We start from the raw sequence: 15024 nt of genomic DNA on the forward strand, positions 1-15024 counted from the left end.
GGCAACGGTGGGAAGGAAACACCTGAGAGGGCAACAGGAAGAAACCCTGAGAGAAACCAGACTCAACAGGGAACCCATCCTCATTTGGGTGTTAACAGAAAGCAGGAACTGTTGTGCAGTCATTCTGTGTGTGTTAGGCAGCTGAAAGTTAAATATAACATAACTATATATCTTATGGTAAATAAGTTAATATTGAGTCCAGTTCCCAATGTAGGAAATTCCAGACCAGAACTATTGAGCAACCACAGTCACAATTCCTCAGAGAACAGATGTATGCATCAACTGAGGCCAGTACCGCCTTTAAGGTCACCACGTGCATCCCAAGCTAACCACACAGGTCTCCATATGTTGGTTTCTCTTCTGTCTTTAAGCATGATATGATTAATGTAATGAGTCTTTGTAAATCATACACAAAACAACTTGCACAATACACCAACCAGCCATAACATTAAGACCCAAAACATGAAGCCGAGTGTTGCTTGTTCCCCTTTTGCCACTGGAGTGGCTCTGGCCCCTGGGGGAATGGCTTCACAGGACCTTCAGTCTGTGCTCTGTTGTCTGGCACCAGGACATTTGGGTGCTATGGGTTGTAGGGTCAGGTTTCAGTGAGTCTTGTTTGTCCAGCAGATTCCATGGGAGTTTAATTGGATTGGGAACTGGTTTTGATGCACTGGGTGTTGGGATGTCTTTCTCTTGTGGCGAACTCGTGGTTTGTTTGTTGGATCAGCCTGGACAGATCATCAGTCAATACATTCTGTATATATTGACTACAAAGCATGCAGCTGCAGTAGTACAATAAATGTTCCTGTCAACTCTGTAAATGAACTCGCAATGCTGACATTTTCTACCTGTAGCACTAGTACTTACCTGTAGTCCTAGAACTGGATACCAATACCAAAAGTTCTTTCAGGCTAAAAAGTGAAGTTGCTTATTTTGGGTACAAAATTCACTGATCCCCATATTTAATGAATCACGTTACACCTTTCCGATGCTCTAACGATCCCTAGTCTCTGTGACAGAAATGAGTGCCAGCTTGTATTTAGAGCAGTTACTTTAGGAAGCAAGGAAAGCCAAAATATAACTCATGTAGCTACACAGTGAAAAGGAACAACTGCAGATGTTTCCCCTTTTCCTACTTGCAGCACATAAATGATGAGCTGTAGTTCTGAACAGGGAAATGATCCATGGCAGCTTAAAGGATTTGTGAGATCTTTATCCTGCTACAAGCCTGAACATAACAATATGTCGGGATAAGTTGTGGCAGTTCTTTTGTGGTACTGATACTGTGAGTGTACTGGGATGGCACTAAACAGTGAATATAAAAGCAGACATACTGTATGGTTACTTATGATGTTTAAAATGCTTGAAATGTAATGTCTCTATCCATAGTAACTAATGTTGCACTTATTGCCTTAAGAATGACACATTGTGTTATTGTGCTCATCCCATAACAGGTTTCACTACATGAACACTGAGACAATTATCACATATCTTCCAAACTTGTGACTATGCTCTGACCTTATTTACCCTTTCGGTTCCTTTATTTGGAATATCTTATTAGGTATTTTAAGGTTTTAATCACTTCTGTGTGAGCATGCTCAGTTTCCGAAGTCATTTCAGGTCTATGCTTTAAACAGTGGGCTCATTTGAGCCAACAGGCGTGCAAAGGCCTCTGTGGAAAAAATAAGCAGTTAAACCATAAATAGGTCATTCTGGCATGCACATGCTTTTGTCTTATGATTTATAGTCTGCTTGTGCTTGTTTTTCTGCCTTAGAAATGCACAAAGTTCTTCCTGCATGAGGGCCTGCCATGCTACAGTACCTACTGAAAAAAGGCAGACCTACCTTGACATGTTGTTGGCAGGATGGTCAGGAGATTGGACTGAAAGAAGATTGTAGTAGTGTTTTTATTTCCCACTTATCACTTATCACATCTTTCTTTCCGTTTCCCTTTTACAGAATCTCCATCACCACCGTAGGCATTTTACAATGCAGTATTTTCAGAATTACAGTTAATTAGCTTCTATTTATACAGTATAAGACAATGCATACGGTTTCACTGTAAATACCTGAAGGCTGCTTACTGTATGTAATCGTGGTTCTGGGACCGAGTGGAAGCTTTTAAAATAGTGTTATAATAAAAAAGTACTAATAGACAAGTCTTTACTTCATGACTGTGACCTCACATGTGCAGCCTATAAAAGAACCCCTGCTATAATCAAACCCAAATGACCCAGGTGGCTTTGGCAGTCTTCCACCCAGTGGTAAAACTTCCTCTTGTTCCGGATCACCAGGGCGATTTCCGTCTATTTTCTTTCTGGACCTTCGTGTATCAAAGGTCAGAAGGGTTTGTAACACGTCCTGATGCTGCACCTCGTCAGACAATAACATTCAGCACTCATAAACAAATACCATCATTTACTAAAAGGTTCAGTCTATAAAATCTGACCGTGAACTCTGTGAATTATTTTGAATTTAAAAAGGCATCTCTTGACTAGTTTGCAAAGTACACAACCTTTTTGTCAGTGAATGTGTTCAAGAGCCCTTTTTTATGGCGGACTGGAGCACATTCTGACCTGCAAGAGCTGATAGATTTATAGGTTTTATTGGCATACTGCAACATCAGCATCTTCGACTGCTGGATTTAGCTGTAGTGTGACATTTTGAAATCTCCACACAGATGCAGACAAAGTGAAAGCTACTTTATTTACCATGCTTTATTTTTAATTTTTTGTTGCAAAAAGCGTGAGAGAGCTTGCACACTATTATACAGTAGGGGATCTACACTGCTCACAATAAGTTAGGGATATTGTTATTTACAAGAGTGCTTTTCCTATTTGCTCTGAATTCGAATGAAATAAGTAAAAGTTCCCTTTGAGATTTGAATGAGATGAAACACTATTTTCATTAGTTTAATATTTATTACCCCAAAAATGTAGACAATAACAGGGATAGCCCCAAATAACAAAAATTGGCAATGTCAGTAGCGTGTGTTTCCACCATTTACCGCAATGACGGTTTGACAGCGACGTCTCATGCTCCTCACTAGCCTCATGATGCTGTTCTAAGGCAATTCGTTCCACTCTTCCACAAGTGCTACACGCAGTTCTGCCAGGTCACGTGGGGGTGGGGTACGATCATCCAGTCTCTGCCTCAACTGATCCCAGACGTGCTCTATGGGGTTCAGGTCAGGGGACATTGATGGCCATACCATATGAGGCACCCCAACTTCCTGAAGTCGAGCTGTGACGATTCAGCCATGATGTGGTGGAGCATTATCATCCATGAACAGAAAGTTGGGGGTGTGCTGGCGGAATTGGGGGATGTTTACGGATGTTGGTGTCAGTGGAGTCACCTGCAACAGTCGTCTGGCATTCAAGCCAAAGCGGTGGAGTCGGTTGCGAATGGTTTGTCTGGAAACCCTAGTACCCCTCGCATCTCGTAAACAGGCCTGCAGCTGTGTGGCAGTTGCATAATGATGTTCGAGTGCATAGGTCCTCAGGTACTGGTCATCGTTGCGGTCTGTCACTTGTGGGGCTCCACTCCTGGGTCTGTCATGAACTCTGCCAGTAGTTCTGTGTCTTGATGCAAGTCTGCTGATGACATTTTGAGACCCGAAGGCGCGCCATGGCCAGGTGGCGCTGCTCGTCCGTTAAGTGACGTCGTGTGTTCATGGCTGTTTGAATAATAAACTTGGAATGACTTACTGACAATACCAGCTTTTTATACCCACAGAATGTTGAAATTGATGCCACACTAAAAAAGGTTGTCTTTTGGGACTGGCCCCAATATGAGGCACACCTGTACACAATGAGACCATTACATGGAAAACACAAAATGAGGTGTGTCTTCATTTACATTTAGCAGATGCTCTTATTCAGAGCGACTTACATTTATATCTCATTACAGATATGAGCAGCTGAGGGTTAAGGGCCTTGCTCAAGGGCCCAAAAGTGGCAACGTGATGGTTGTGGGGTTTGAACCTGGGATCTTCTGAACCGTAGTTCACTGCCTTAACCTCTGAGCTACCCCTGGCCCTGGTGTCTATTGCCATTATTATTAATTGTCATTATTGGCTTTCTGTATTTCCACAAAGACAGAAATTTAGGAGGTGAAACGGTGGTGTAGTGGTTAGCACTGTGACTTCGTTGAGGGTTCGATTCATGCCTCGGGTCTGTGTGTGTGGAGTTTGCACGTTCCCCCCATGCTTGAAGGGGTTTTCTAGGTAGTCCGGTTTACCACAGTCCAAAGACAGTCCAGATTAGGCTAATTTAGTAGGGGGACTTGTCTGGTCTGATGGCAGCAGGTTTGTAGGGCATCAACAACAGGTCTGTTCTGACAGAACCAGGCTGTCAGAAACACAGGTGGCATAGAGTGTCCTCTATACCAGTGACAACATTGCGAATGCATGTAATCATGCACCACTGATCTGTCTCTGCTCAGTGCACGAACTCTCATGCAGCCTCTGTTGGCGCACAGGACAATATCAGTTTTTACCATACATGTTGAAACTGAACAGAACCAGCTTTTTTCCAGACCGCAATCTTGCTGTGAACTGGTTCTCTCATTCCCCTCCATCCCTCAAAACCTGCTGGTATGTGAATTGTCTAGTCTTTATTGCCCTCGGGTGTCAGGGTTTGTGTGTGTTCTTCATCGTTTTTCACAAACCTGACCAGGACAAAATATTCATTGAAGGATGAATAAGAAACCTTTGTGGAAAAGATTGGTGATCGTTCATCTGGACAGAAAGTGCTGTAGAAAATGTGCTTGGGGAAAATCAAAGTAGCGCTCATCTAAAACAGAATCACTGCTGAGATCACATACTGTAAGCACGGGGTTGTTTGCTCTCAGTGGAATGTGTGCATGTTTAAGACAACACAAATCTCTAATATGTACAAAATGTAATCTAAGATCAAACTGTATTTTATATAATGGTGTGTGTATTTTAGTGATGTCAGTTCCAAACGAGTTGGCTGTTTGTGCTGATTTGTTTCGAATGGTTCATTCTGAGAAGTGTTTAAATGTCAATACTGAATAATGCCCATAGTGATCACTGATCTGTTCCTGCTCAAAATTACTTAAGTCAGTAATGTAATATACTTAATAAGGTCATTTTATGTCAGGGATAAAAGAGGAGGACTATTGCTGGACACTGTCCTCCTGGACTGGGGCTCTTTTTTCAGCCCCAACAGAGTAGCACACATGTGGGTGCAAGTGGTAATTGCTTCCATGATTAACAAAATGGCATTTTTCCAAAAATGCCCTTTATGTTGTGCTTACAGTTAACAAATGTGATAACGTTCCCTTGCAGCTGCCCTTCGAAGTAAAAAAAAAAAATGTAATGGGCTTGTCCTATCATTTTGAGATTGCAAGTTTAAATACCAAAGATGCCACAGCCGGTTGTGGCTGGGAGACCAAGGGAACAAATGTGGCCGTGCCCTCGGTGAGAGGGCGAGGGGTGGCATATTTTCTCTCAAGTCTCAATCACAGCAATATTATTCGCCAATTATCATTGGCATTTACAGTATGAGCTCATGCAGGTGGAAGTGGGCGGATAGCAAATTGGGAGAGTGTGTTACTCGTCCAATATGTGATATCATAAAATACAATGAAATAAAATAAAATACTAAACTTTAAATATCATGAATATCTGTGCCTCGGCGCATGTAAGAAGTGACATTTTAATAAACATGTACACAAATTATCAACAAAAGAACAGTTGGTAGATTGATCATGTCTGACACAACACTGTTTATTACTTTAATGGAAAAAGTTTAGCTTGTTGTTTAAATCTTTTAGAAATGCTCATTTTTTTGAGTGACAGCTTTGAAAATAGATACTATTGTTCTGTTCTTCCTTTGGAAATTTGTGAATAAAAAAGTCATAAAAACAAAATTGTCACTCATATTGTACTGTACTAATTAATTTAAAGATTTTAATAAATTATTTATATTCTAAATGCTGTTTTTTTAGCACATTTTATTTACAGGAACATGCAAAATATATGTAATTAATAATTTAGTTTAAAAGACCAAGAAGAAATGCTGAAATAACATACACCAATGTGACCTGGTCATTTCTTATTATACTGGACTCTTGGTTTCTGATTATTCTAGATACTGATCAGAATAAACGTCTTCCAAGAAACAATCCAATTCCAAATGTTCTCCAAACCTTCAGGATTTCAGGAAACCTGCCAGCGTCTATAGTTGTAAACGTGATAAATGAGCGGCGTTTAAGCTGAACCGAAATTTCGGTTTAAAACTGATCGACATTAACAAAAGATTTCTAGCACAGTACGACTGTTCTAGAGACTCTTAGAACGAGTAAAACATTTGAAATGTTTTAAACAAGGCTGACGATAAATGACAATCCTAGCCAAGGTGGCTCAGAACCCAGTCCTGATGCTCCCGAGAACATTCAGCGGAGGGAACGCAGGATAATTGAAAATCATTTTGCTAAGGAGACTAATGTGTCTGTGGGAAGTGTAGACACAATCATAAATGAACATATTCTGACTTTAATCTTAGCTATTTCAAATTAATCATTGTTTCAAGCCTTTATGACTTTAAGTATTAGTGTGATAGAACCATTGTGGAAATAAGTTACTAAGAGTGCTACATCATTACTTTTCTGATAACAAATAATGTATACACATGCATTTAAAGAATTGCCTTCACTTATTAATTTATTCATCTTCAAAAACACTTTATCCTTATCAGGGTTGCAGCGTTTCAGAGTCTATCCTGGATAACAATGGATGTGAGGCAGAAGAACACCCTGTATGGGATGGAAATCAGATTACATTGCTGTTATAACCGTATTCATTAAAACAATCCATTATCTGTAATAATAATAATAATAATAATAATAATATTAATAGATTGCATTACTGTTACCCAGTATTGGTTTCACTCTGATTTCTGTATGTAATTAAGTGTATAATGGGTTTTATCAGTTTGTTTCATCTATTAGATGCATTTATGCAGTACAATGAGCACCATGACGAGATTAAGAAAATCAGTTTTAGTTTAATCAGAAACCCTGTGAATGGTCTGAGCACTGGATTGGATTAGAGTATAAAAAAGAATCTTCTCGAGGCACGCTCAGGAGTTAGATGTTACGAATCAGACCTGCTTTTAGGCTAGCTGGATATTTGCTTGCTGCCTCCATTCCCAGTGACAATGGTAAATATCTGCTTGGTGTTTTCAGCTTTTGCTGCTATGAAGTATTGGTATGCAGGAAATGGTACTGTATGCAGTTCTAAGAGGCGTGATTGGACACAGAGAAGCATTTCTTTGGAGTCTTACTTCTTTTCTACATGTTCTGATCATTTATTTCAGTTTTCTTTTTTTCGTCTCTACTTAATACATTGTCGATAGTCTGGTAATGTAAACTTCTGAAGCAAATTTTTCAAAAGTAAATCGTTCTTGGGCAATAAAAATTAGATTCTAGTTCTATATGTTTGGTAAGATTCTGTTTTAGTTGTTCATTAGCTAAGGGTTTATTTTTTAGGTTGGATTTTTCAACTAGTCCTGATATATGATCTTTTTTTGCCAGGCGGAGGCGAGACTGGCAGCCAAGCGGGCGGCCCGGGCAGAAGCTCGAGAGATCCGCTTAAAGGAACTGGAGAGGCAGCAGAAAGAGGTGAGGACGTTATCAACTACACTAAAATAAAAAACACTATTTCTTCTTTTACTACTACCACCACTACTACTAAAAGGCAAGTGAAGTGTTACAAGCAGAAGTAACGAATAATACAGCACAACAAGGACAACTAGGAAACAAACCGATGTTTTTTTTTAAAAAATGAAGAATTTGTGTCCATGTTAGCATCATTCCTGCTGAGCACTTAGACAAAGCATCTCCAAGGGTTCCTGGCCTCCAATTATTTAAAACCTTGGACACCTATGACACTTATTTGTAGGATTCCACATATATGGAGCTTTTAAACATTTCCCTACTGACACAAACTAAAGATATGTATTATTTTTTTTTTACCTTTATATGTTAGAACATTTACCTACTGTATATCTAGACATTTCCAACCAGAACGTCATTCTGTATTCCTGCACACACAGCTACAGGTTTTTTGGAACATTCTCCAAACTGAAGCTTGTACCAAGTACAGTCACGCCTGGTTTAAAGCCCATTAAAAGGTCCTAAAGTAGATTAGTAGGTCGTGGTGCTTGGGAGAGCGAGCATGAACTTTCCCCGGTTAGTATTACAGACTTGTGAATAAAGAGCTCTGTGTATGCAGAGTTGTTTTTCAGGGTTTAAAGTTGTTGACAACAGGTAGATTTTGTCAGTGGGATCGGTATATGCGTAGCGGCTGGTCTGATTTGTCTAAGGTAAGTCAAAGAATCACAACTCTGTACTTTATCTCTTGGTTTATTTCAAGGAAAATGTAATTTCTAGTTTTTAACATGTCATTTGTGCTAAATTTAAAGGAAAACCTAAGTTGGAAATTGTTGGCACAGATAAACATACAGCTGGTGCAGATACCTGATGACAGGCTACTATCTGATCCCTAATAACAGCACGATGATGAAACTATTAATGTTGAGTGATGCATTACAGTATATCGCAATCAATGCTCTGATCAATGGCATAATAAGGACGATGCTTGTTTTGAGTTTGTAATACTCTTCTTGTTTTATGCCATGTGCCATGCCTTAGTAAATAACTGATTAGTTCGAACCATTTCATTAAAAACAAAGCATTAACCTAACTATAATTTGGACTTTAGTTTCATCACCTCATTACACTTTGTTTGTCTGTGACTCTCTTTCACCTTGCTCTATCACTGCTCACGGCATGTTACACATACACCGATCAGCCATACCATTAACACCACATCACATTAACACATTAATCACATTAACAGTGATTATAATGTACCAGTAAACTGGTGACAGAATCATGTCACCCATGCCTGCGGGGACCAAGGGCCAGCCCGTCCAGTCCCGTCCCACAGAAAAGCTAATGCAGCACAAATCGCTGGAAAAAGTCATTGCTGTCTACACTGGAAATGCACCAGAACACCCAGTGCACCACAGCCAGTTGCATCCCGTACTCAACAGAGAAATTGCTAAACTAAAATAACTAAAATAATTTTGCTTTTGTTAACCACAAATCTGATGCAGATCAAATGATATCTTATGCTGATGCCACTTTATTTTTAAAAGCCCGGCTACAGTGACTTATTTATACCATACATGCATATACCCTGCATACTGTACATACTGTAGGATGCACATACACTGCATACTTTAGTTGCTTGTTTCAGCTGAGTGGCTTCCTTTTCAAGTTTTAAAACAGACGACAAAATCTATTAGGTTTACAGCAGGAGTAAAAACCTTGCGATGGCACATTCTTAAGGGCTGAAGATACATAGTACAGTACATGACTGTTATTTTCTCACTGGCTCTGTGTTGCCTTTGGCCATTCACTAATATACACATGACCTTCTTTTTCTCTCTGCATGATTGTTTCTTCTTCCGCATCTTGGCCTTCCTTTTAGATTTATCAAGCTCAAAGGGTAAGTTCTGTTCTCTAACTCAAAAATGACCCACAATATTTAAGGCTTTATACTTCAGATATTGTGGGTTGGAAAGATGTTTTTGAGGATGCCATAAGAAACTGTTTTAGAAATGAAAGATTTAGCATATGCATTATTTCATACAAGTAAAGAGAATTAAATATTATGAGTCAGTTTCAAAAGCTGAATGTTTGTAATTTAATTCCGCACACCTGATGCTCCATCTTTCATCGTCTTCCATATTCTTTTTCGCTTTCTCTTTTCTTTCTGTGTGCAAACAGAAATATTATGGGCTGGACAGCAAATGGGGCCATATTGAGCAGTGGATGGTATGGCATGTAAAAAAAAAAAAAAGGGGCATGCAACATTGACATTAGTGTTAGCAGAAAAATTAGATATTAAGCACAGCTTTGTCTTGTAAATGTAATTATTTAAACAACACTGCATGATTAGAATATAATCAGATTTACAGTATAATTCTGCATGCAATATGGTTAATAATGTCTTTAATATCCTAATCCAATGAGGATTTTTTTTGGGGGGTGGAGGGGTATCACATCATTAACAAGAAGAAGTCACATGACTCACGTTATAGCTGTTATAGCTTCTAACCTTCAACCTTGTGCATGACAGATTAAGAGATTAAGGCATGCCCATATGGTCACTGTGTCCTGTAATTAATTTTTTCATATGAAAATTTCTTCACTTTGGCTCTTTGACCTGCAACTTTGCTGTTGCCTTTCTTTCTTTTCCCGCTGCACTTGTCAGGAGGACAGCGAGCGGTACTCACGCCACTCACGGAGACACACGTCGGTGTGTACAATTTCCACTCTGCATTGCTTTCATCTGCCATCCATAAGCAAAAATGCAGTGACATCTGGTTTATCTTTTGAGAAAATGGGCATGTTCTGATTTATTTAATAAAAGTGTATAAAAATTTACTTAAATCAACTTTTACAGACATTAGGTGAGCATAAAACATGATAGGGCATGCATTTCTGCTATTACTTAAATTCTAGCAAACAATTTAGCATAATTGCATAATAAAATAACTAGTTGTATATGTACAGTACAGTAGACTGTAAGTACTATAATAAATAGTAAGTACTCTTGTTTGTAAGGTCTTTTTTTATGAGTGACGGGAAGTTTAAGTCAAACCATGATGGACATGAAGGCATAAAACTGATAATCATTTACAGAAGATTTCAAGCCTAGTACGGTGATGAGACTCTTTGCTGCAATTAAACATTTAATTGGTGCAAACATTTTAAAGCAGGCCTTACGTTCATGAATAACGATTGCGCCCGAGGTGGCTCTGAGCCCTCCACAGTCGCTCCTGTGAAAATTCAGCAAGTAAAACATCCACTGATCCTTGAAGATCGATGGATAACTCAGTTGGACCATTAAAGGAGGTGCTGGGTGACCAGCAGCAGTCGGTCTGATCATGGCAGCAGTGTACTGAGAAAACTTTCTACCTTGATAATCTCCAAGCACTAGTGAAACACTGGGATAAATGCGATAGTGAAGTTTTTTACATAATTGTGTTTGGTCATCCTACACAATCAAAAGTCCCGATTTGACTTGAATCTCATACTGTATGCACAGGGTGGGTGAAAATTAACTAGACAATACTTAATGCCTACTGTATAGAACATTGGCGACCTTATTTACATGCAGGATGGTGCACCACCCCATTTTGCTTGTACTGTGCGTGTGTGGTTAGACCAGCATTTTCCAGGACGTTGGCTTGGATGACGCAGATCTCATGAATGTCCTCCAAGAAGTCCAGATCTCAGTCCAAGTGATTTTTTCCTGTGGGGCTACACAAAGGAGGAGGTGTACAGGACAAAGCCTCGCACACTGGAGGACTTGGAGGCATGTATTCAGGAGGATCTCAGCAATATCCCAAACGACTTCCGTCAGAAGACTGTGCATTCCATCCCCGGCCGTTTGAGGAAACTGGTTGACGCCACCAGTGTCATCGTTGAAATTTAAATATTTGCTTTCATTTTCCTATGTAATAAAGTACATGTACAATTAAAAAAAAAAAGAAATGAAAATTTTATTACCAATTTTAATACCTAGTTACTTTGAATCCATCCTGTATAATTCTGGACTGTTTCCTCCAAGTCTAAAAAACGGCAACATGGCAGACTAGACTTTTCTTCATCACTCGTTTTCTTAAACAACCTCAAAACAACAGTTGTGTATCAGAGGAAACAGTATTCCCCCCCACACTTCAGTCTCAACTCCTGTGTTATAATCCCAAGGACATGAAGCTGTTTTAGCGCTGCTTGTTCTATATTTACAAAGCATTTTAAATGTGTATTTTTCTCTCCTTTGCTTAGATCTCAGATGATGAGGAGCGGTTGTCTGTTGGAAGTCGGGGGAGTTTGAGGGTTAGTATCACTAAAGCTTCTACTACTTTTTGATATGACAGATTTCACATTATGATACAGTAATTAGTTTCACAGCTCCAGATAAGCATGCTTTAGCTCCTAAACTCAAAATACTTAGAAGCCAATTCTATCAAATTCTATCATACAAATCATGTTGTGACCGGGGAAGCCCACTTACTTAGCTGTGTTTTGCTTGCATTATCTGATAATAATAACTGAATACTAGAGTCTGGCTTACATTACATGAGATCTTTCACTGGTCACCTCAGTGGACAAGCTTCAAAATTTAGTTATAGAGCTTAAAAAAAAAAAAAAATTTCATTAATGTAAAATTCAATTAATCAAAAGGTACTACCTACAGTAGTTAAGTGTTAAATCAGTCTCTTCTGTTGTTTTGCAGTTGACTTTACCAACAGCTTGCCAGCATGTGCATCCAAATACATTGATTAATTCTTGGCAGAGCGTGAAAGCACAAGAGTGCACGTGGTAATACAGAAAGACTGCGTTCAATAATAAGAACACTTGCTAAATGTTCATGAGGGTATAACAGTTCAACAGCGTGATGAAATGTCTAATGTTCCCAAACACTCTCGTTATTAAACGCAGCCCTACTGTATCATCATACCAGCTGCTGTGTATATTATAGGATTAAAGTGATATATTATAGGATACTATAGGATTAAAAGCCGCTGCTTTTGTGTGTGTGGGGCTTTTCATTGGGGGTTGGGGGGATCGCTACTGGCGCCATGAGTGGTGTAATGGTTAATCCATGCTCTGTACTGATTACTTCCCATGGTTAGACAAACCACGACTTAATTAAGGGTTATCCATCATAGTGCAAAATACAGTTTGGACAGTGGTGCAAAGTGAAAAAAGCATTTGAAGAGATTGCATTTGATCTCTCACGCATAAACTGTGTTAGCTTAATTATGGTTGCCAGATCACACCAACAAACCCGTAATACAGTGCCTTAATACCCTGTCCTTAATACTCCAAAAAATAACTAGTTTTCTACACACAGAGTTTTAGAAGAGGCCATCGCTTTTTTTACTAATTATTTCATTTTTACATGTGCATATATATTTCTGCCATAAATGTTTGCTCATTTTTATCATGAATGTTTTTACATAAAGCTCTTAGTTTATGTTATTCAGCTAATCTGCTTCTGTTGGTCATAATAATTACTTGCATTCATCTTCCTTTCTGAAGAAAAAGCACTATTACAGAAGGATTACATTCAGATGGATCTGCAGTGTGCCCAAAAAAATGAGGAAAAAAATGCTGCTTTTTGACCCTTTTCCACTTTTCTATTGGCTGGGGCTTAAACAAGCAAATCAGTCTAATGTGACCTCATTTACGAAAGATAATCTCTTTCAGCTTTGCTCAGCTTTGAACCTCTGACAGGGTGTGTTTGGAGTAGTTCATTTACATAAACACTGAACTAGTTAGAGTTGGAAAAGTAGTAAAGTAGAGGCTGTTTAAGTTATAAAAAAGATGCATTATCTAAGAGGTATTTAGGGAAGTCCTACGACACATGTAGGGAGAAAGAAAAGCAGAAATATGTGGCCTTTTAAGTGTTAGCTAGCATAATAAAAGTGCCATAGGGTTAAACTTGTTGCACAATAATAGGTAACTGGTGGGAAGAAATGGTGGGTAGGACTTTATTTTTAACTGGTATAATGGTGTAGGTTGTAAATACTATATGGTACTAACGAGATTATACTGACTATAGTGACATGGCTTATATTAAAAGGTGTATAAATTTAGATAATTAGAGATTATGATATAGTTTTTAAAGTAAATGAAAAATCATAATTAAAATAAAAACCTCATATAGATACTTCAAATAAATAGTTTGAGTGCTTTAAGCTCGTTTCATAAATGTATAGCTATGCAAAAGATTTTTTTTTTTCTCTTTTACTTTATCTTCTGCATTCATCTCTCTCATTTACATATCTTGTCCCACTTGCTTGACCTAGGGAACTTACTCTGACCTCTACGGCAGCACCGGCAGCCTGCCTTCATCTCGAATTCAAAATGGCCGGGTCTGTGTCAGTCATTGCCTATTTTTTTTTTCTTCCACATGCATGTCTGTCTTACAGATTCTGTTCCTTGCCAATTCCTGTTCGTTTATGAGTACAGCATGTATTTTCTTGCTCTATTTATATTTTGCTTCCTTTGCCCTCTTTAATTCATTTTTTACCTTAGGCCAGTGTCTACAAGTCTACAAGCAAATAATAATGCATATGTCTTTTGTCATGTCCTTATATTTGCTTCCATAGAGCCAGACTCTCTTGTATTTTTAATGTAGTCTTGAGGAATAGTTCTCTGGGCTTCCTGAACAACATTTTCGGTTCTTTTTGCTAAATTTAGGCTCTCAGTTTTAGTTTCCCTATCCCTGAGCAGTTTCAGAGGATTTTTTTGTCTGTTAAGCCACACAGTGGTCTGTTGTTTTTTTCAAACATCGATAATAAATTGGAAGTATTGTTTATGTGTTATAGTTGAACCTCTGCACTATTAGCCCTGACACACCATTTGCCTGCCCTGCTGTGATTTGTTCACCCCTGCATATTTATCCACGTCTCTTTTGGTTAATCTGTCTGTATCCTCTTTACTCCAAGTCACATGATTTATTTAACACTCTGACCCATATCCTAGTCAGCTCATTACAGCAGACAGTCTGATCTTGACTTTGGATTAGTGTGATACCTCACTGCAAAGACTGGCCACTTAACGTTTATTTCATAATACTTTGCTTTTTAAGCTTTTCTGAGAGTTATATGGTTGTTATTATACGAGTGAATTGAGAGATGATCTTAGCATAAATTGTACCAGAGATCCTTGGATGCTGATGTTATTTCTTCCAGATGCATCATGAAATCCGCCTACATTGCATTAGTCCATTAAAATCTAGTGTAATGGAAAGCAGTTACATGTGCACATGTGGTTATGGTTTTTGGGGGATAATTTTTCTTTACAACTTTATATAAATTATTTTGCTGTAAATCTCCAGTTATTTATTCTTGGGAATGTTCTCATTTCAACCCATCTCTCTTCATAGCATGTTCTTGCCTTGCGATACAC

At 38.6% G+C, this 15024-nt stretch overlaps 1 protein-coding gene across 11 annotated transcripts in view; it reads left to right on the forward strand.

Moving 5' to 3' along the window:
- lrrfip1b (leucine rich repeat (in FLII) interacting protein 1b) overlaps nt 1–15024 on the forward strand; it is a 46505-nt gene that overhangs the window by 15774 nt on the left and 15707 nt on the right. For 6 of the 11 annotated variants that reach the window (XM_053498355.1, XM_053498356.1, XM_053498346.1 and 3 more), the window contains exons 2-7: nt 7561–7647; nt 9524–9541; nt 9823–9870; nt 10310–10354; nt 11890–11940; nt 13920–13985. In XM_053498355.1, coding sequence (XP_053354330.1) covers nt 7561–7647; nt 9524–9541; nt 9823–9870; nt 10310–10354; nt 11890–11940; nt 13920–13985 — 315 coding nt within the window. The remainder of the gene's footprint in view (nt 1–7560; nt 7648–9523; nt 9542–9822; nt 9871–10309; nt 10355–11889; nt 11941–13919; nt 13986–15024) is intronic. The other 5 variants (XM_053498347.1, XM_053498351.1, XM_053498352.1 and 2 more) reach the window with 3 other exon arrangements.

Source organism: Clarias gariepinus, chromosome 6 (assembly GCF_024256425.1).
Source record: "Clarias gariepinus isolate MV-2021 ecotype Netherlands chromosome 6, CGAR_prim_01v2, whole genome shotgun sequence".
NCBI classification, from domain to species: domain Eukaryota; kingdom Metazoa; phylum Chordata; class Actinopteri; order Siluriformes; family Clariidae; genus Clarias; species Clarias gariepinus.